The 4,085-nt window shown below is 48.9% G+C and overlaps 1 protein-coding gene across 1 annotated transcript in view; it reads right to left on the bottom strand.

Moving 5' to 3' along the window:
• Positions 1-4,085, bottom strand: part of TNR (tenascin R) — a gene marked incomplete at its 5' end in the record, with an annotated part of 27,149 nt that overhangs the window by 20,913 nt on the left and 2,151 nt on the right. The window contains 2 exons of the mRNA XM_010139116.1: positions 451-601; positions 3,124-3,239. Of these exons, the coding sequence (XP_010137418.1) occupies positions 451-601; positions 3,124-3,239 (267 nt within the window). The remainder of the gene's footprint in view (positions 1-450; positions 602-3,123; positions 3,240-4,085) is intronic.

Raw genomic sequence — 4,085 nt, 5'->3', positions numbered from 1 at the left:
TGCTCCTGGCTCCCTGCCATGGTGCCTGATTGTCTTGAATTGGTGGGAGTATAGGACATGTAGTGACACAAAAGCAGGTGGGAGTTTTAATCTGTTCTATATGAGTAGGCAATACATTTACAGAGATGTTTCTTGAGGGCACCCAGCCTCTGAAATGTGAGATTAGCAGAGAACAGGAATTTATCCACCTTTATGATAAAAGCAGATCTGAGCCTTCACTCCCAACCCCATTAACCTCGCCACGGTTTCTGCGCTCGCAGCAACCGGTCAGTGAAAGGAACGAAATACCACACGAAGCAGCTGTTGCCGTGATGCGCCTGTAGCTTGGCAGTTGGGTGATGCTAGTTTTATCCCAGCCCATGCAGTACCGGGCTGCTTTTGCTGATGGGACCTTATTTAGGGGACCAAGCCCTGGGCACTGCTGTGCTGCCTGGGGTCAGGCTCACTCACGCGTTGAGATGCTGTCAGAGGTTGGAGGGCTCCTGGCTTGTTCCTTCAGGGCCACCACGGTGACGGTGTACTCTTCCCCTGGCTTCAGCCCCGTTTGGTTGAAGGTGGTGACAGTGCTGGGGAGCTGGGCGATCACACCACCCTCGTTATTCTGCCAGGGAGTGGAAATAAGCATTAAAAAACAACAAAACCCCCGTGTTCTGGGGGGACTGATGCATGGGGAGGAGGTGCCTCCCACATTACATCCTTCCAGGCACAGCCCTCCACCCCCAAGTCACACCCTCACCCTGGCACGTCCCGCCATGCAAGTGTAGAAACCCAGGGTGAAGTCACACACCAAGCGCGGAACATCTACATTGTCGGGCTGAGAACTCCTCCCCTTTCCTCTCTCCCCCAGCTTGTGCATTTTGCCTTCTGCGTGTGTCTACTGTTTCTCAGAAGAGTAAACAAAATAAACGCAAAGCCTAGGCAGCCTTTTCCCCGCTCTCCAGGTGCCGGCAGCCTTCTGTTGTTCCTATGTATGAAACTGTGAGGTCTTTATTTTGCCATCCCCATGCTTTGTGAGTACCTTTATTAAACTCATTGCACTCTGTGCTTTTGCTTTGAAAAACTGTAAGTCTTTAAGCAACTGCAAATGTCACCTTTTCTGCCAATGTTTGGATAAAAGATCTTTTCTTGCCACTGTCTTCACTAATAACACGCTGAACAAATCTTTGCACAAGGCTCTCAATTCATATTCATCTATTTTCTCATTAAACAGTAAATCTTCCATTTTAGCCATAAATTGCCATCTTAGCTTTCCTGATTTTCTTTTCTAAAACTGTCTTTGCTTTGCCTTTCCCACCTCCATCCTCTGTGCGTGCAGCAGATGGGCAATCCCTGCCTGACCCAGCTTTCCCGGGGTGAGAGCGCTGTGAGGACCACGGAAGGAGAATTGCTCTGCAGGAGGGTGTAGGCATCCCTGTGAGGATGCTGAGGACCAAATTAACATCCTCTCACCCAGGTTTTGGGAAGGGAGAGTGAGCTTGATTTTGTTCATAGAGGTTTTCTGCGATGCTGCCACTGTTGGGTTTAGCCTCTGGGACTGGGTTTTGGGTTTATTTGGTGTACAGCAGTGGTTTAGCATTTGCCCAAGTGAGCGTTGCTTCCAGGCAGTGAAGGAGACAGCACCCTCTGCCTTATTGTAGGAGAAAAGCTGGTGACTGAGACGCAAGAGGGTCCAATTCCAGCAGCCGATGGGCAGGAACACGACTGCCTTTACAGCGCAGAACCATGGGCTTGACCGATGGATGTGAGAACTTCAAAGCCCAGTGAGCTACAGCCCTTCCCCACCCCAGAGACCTGCATCCTGGAACAGCTATTCTTTTACACCTTATCTCTTCCTGCAAATCTTGAAATATTTCCTCAAGGTTTTAAGTTCTAAGCTTACAAATGGAAAGGAGGAGCAGCTGTTTGTATCTTTGGGCAGGCTTGAGAAAAATGATTGTTGATGACCCTGCAGGGAGAAGTTTGCTTCTACCCCAGCAATCCCATACCCTTTAATGGGTATATCCCCATTTATCTGCTCCAGGGGGATGCTGTTGAGCTTAATGCCCGAGCACCAGTGAAATGTTTGAAAGACAGCTATTTTTTTTTGCTGCTAAAAGCTCTTCCCTGACATTGCCTCACAGTTTTGGCTTTTGCTCCGACAGTGAAGGAAAATTATCCCTGGGTTTCTAAGTGCAGTACCTGAACTTCAACTTCCAACACAATTGGTGTGTGGATGTACCTAAAATCGCACCCAGATCCTTCCAGCCTTTTTGGAAATGAGGGAACGGGTTATTTAAAGCAATCAGGCCCTTGCTTCACGCTGTATAATGACACTTTGCAGTTAAGAGCTTTTAAAACTTTTGGGGCCAAGTTCTGCAATTCTCCACTGCCCAGAGCTGCCTTTGACTCCAGCAAGGGTTTTGTACAAGTGAAAACATCACAAATGAGCCCTTCATCAGCATTTCTTTTACTGCTGGGGCTTGAATGCTCTTGTAAAGAGGCTCCATATACAATTGAAGCTGTACTTATGGCTAAATGGTGTAGAAATTATGAATATAGATGAAATACTTCATGTACCATTTCTGTTGCCACGCATAGAAAATATGCGATATTTAGGGCAACATTTTCATCCTTTCATCTTTTCTGGCACAATTTCTACCTGTTTATCACTGTGATTAAAATTCCGTGGTAGGAATTAGATGTGCGTGTGACTCGGTGATGCTGAAGGTTGTTCTCTGCTCAGTTCGATCTGGGCTGCTCTGGGTAGCTCAGAGTGCAGAGAGCGGGGGTGGGGAGGTGGAGGAGAAGGAAGGGTGATGGCAAAGGCGATGAGAGGGAAAAATACGGGGTGACGGCAAGGGGCAGAGAGCCTGGAAGTTTTATACATTTATGTGATTGTCTCTTGGGTTTATTTGGGAATTTCTTTGAGATCATGTATGTCTTGACAACAAAGACTACTGGGAAAATACACAAGCTGGCAATGGGAGGTTGAGGTGTTTGGGGTTTTCTCACGTGAAGCACACAAATTTCAAACAGAGGTTGGGATTGGTGCGTGGTAATTGGAAGCCAATTTAGGAGCTGCTTGCTTGGTGTTTTTAGGGTGACCGGATGTACCCCACACTGCTCTGCGCGTGACAGCAGTACCTTGGGGATGAAGCTGATCTCCCAGCCATCGAAGGGGAAGGAGAAGGGCTCCCACTGCACCTCCACCGTTGTCTCTGTGATCGTCTTGAACTTCAGCCCCTGAGGCATAGCGAGGTCTGGAAGAGAGCAGGGAGTGGTGAGCAGAGTGGGATGGGTGTGCGAGTGCTGCCAGTCCCCACCCTGCTCCCTGTGCCGATTTTGTTATCCGGGCAGTGAAAATGGGGAGCTCTTGGTAGCTGTTAGCTGAGCCCCTCTGTCCTCGCTCTGGATGGGTTGGATGGAGAGAAGTGAGAAGCCTGGCCTGCTGGACGCCAAAGCATCCCACCGCATTACTGTGCAAACAGACTGAGTGATGGGGTTGCAAAAGGGGTGTCTGGATATTTTTGTTGTCTCCCTGCCCTCTGTATCTTTTTGGAGGTTGCCACTACAGGCTGATACTCCTGTTTTCCACTGAGTATCACGGTTCCAGTCAGGACTATGTAACTGCTGATGAACAGCACCATCCCCTCTTGCTGCGCTATCACCCATGTCATGAGGATTCATCATGGTGAACCCACCGAGAAGTGGCAAAAGCACCCGTGACTTCTGTGAGATATCATGATATTTCCTGTGAAGAAAAAAGTGTAAATAATTTGGGCCATATTCTGGGGGCTTCAGTCAAACACTGAAGTTTCTTTGATTTCGTCATTCGGGCTCTCATCCAGACTGAGTCTTTCTGCGGAGGTGGACACATTGCCCCTTCCTTGTCCTGGTTTGAGGTGGAACAGAACTAACTCTGTTCAGTGACTTCACCTTCCAGCTCAGCCTTAGTTCTCAGTGGCGGCGCTTTCTGAAGTCAGCGGCAGGTTTGTGCAGACAGTGTCTGCTTCTGGCGGTGACAGCGCTTGATGTTCACGGTCACTGCCAGGGACTGGGGTGCAGAAAGGCTCTGGCTTGTCCTTGCTGCTCTGCAGACCAAGGTC

Source organism: Buceros rhinoceros, unplaced genomic scaffold (genome assembly GCF_000710305.1).
Source record: "Buceros rhinoceros silvestris isolate BGI_N320 unplaced genomic scaffold, ASM71030v1 scaffold33196, whole genome shotgun sequence".
Taxonomy (NCBI): Eukaryota; Metazoa; Chordata; class Aves; order Bucerotiformes; family Bucerotidae; genus Buceros; species Buceros rhinoceros.
The sequence above is the reverse complement of the archived record's forward strand: the minus strand, read 5'-3'. Positions and strand labels throughout refer to the sequence as shown.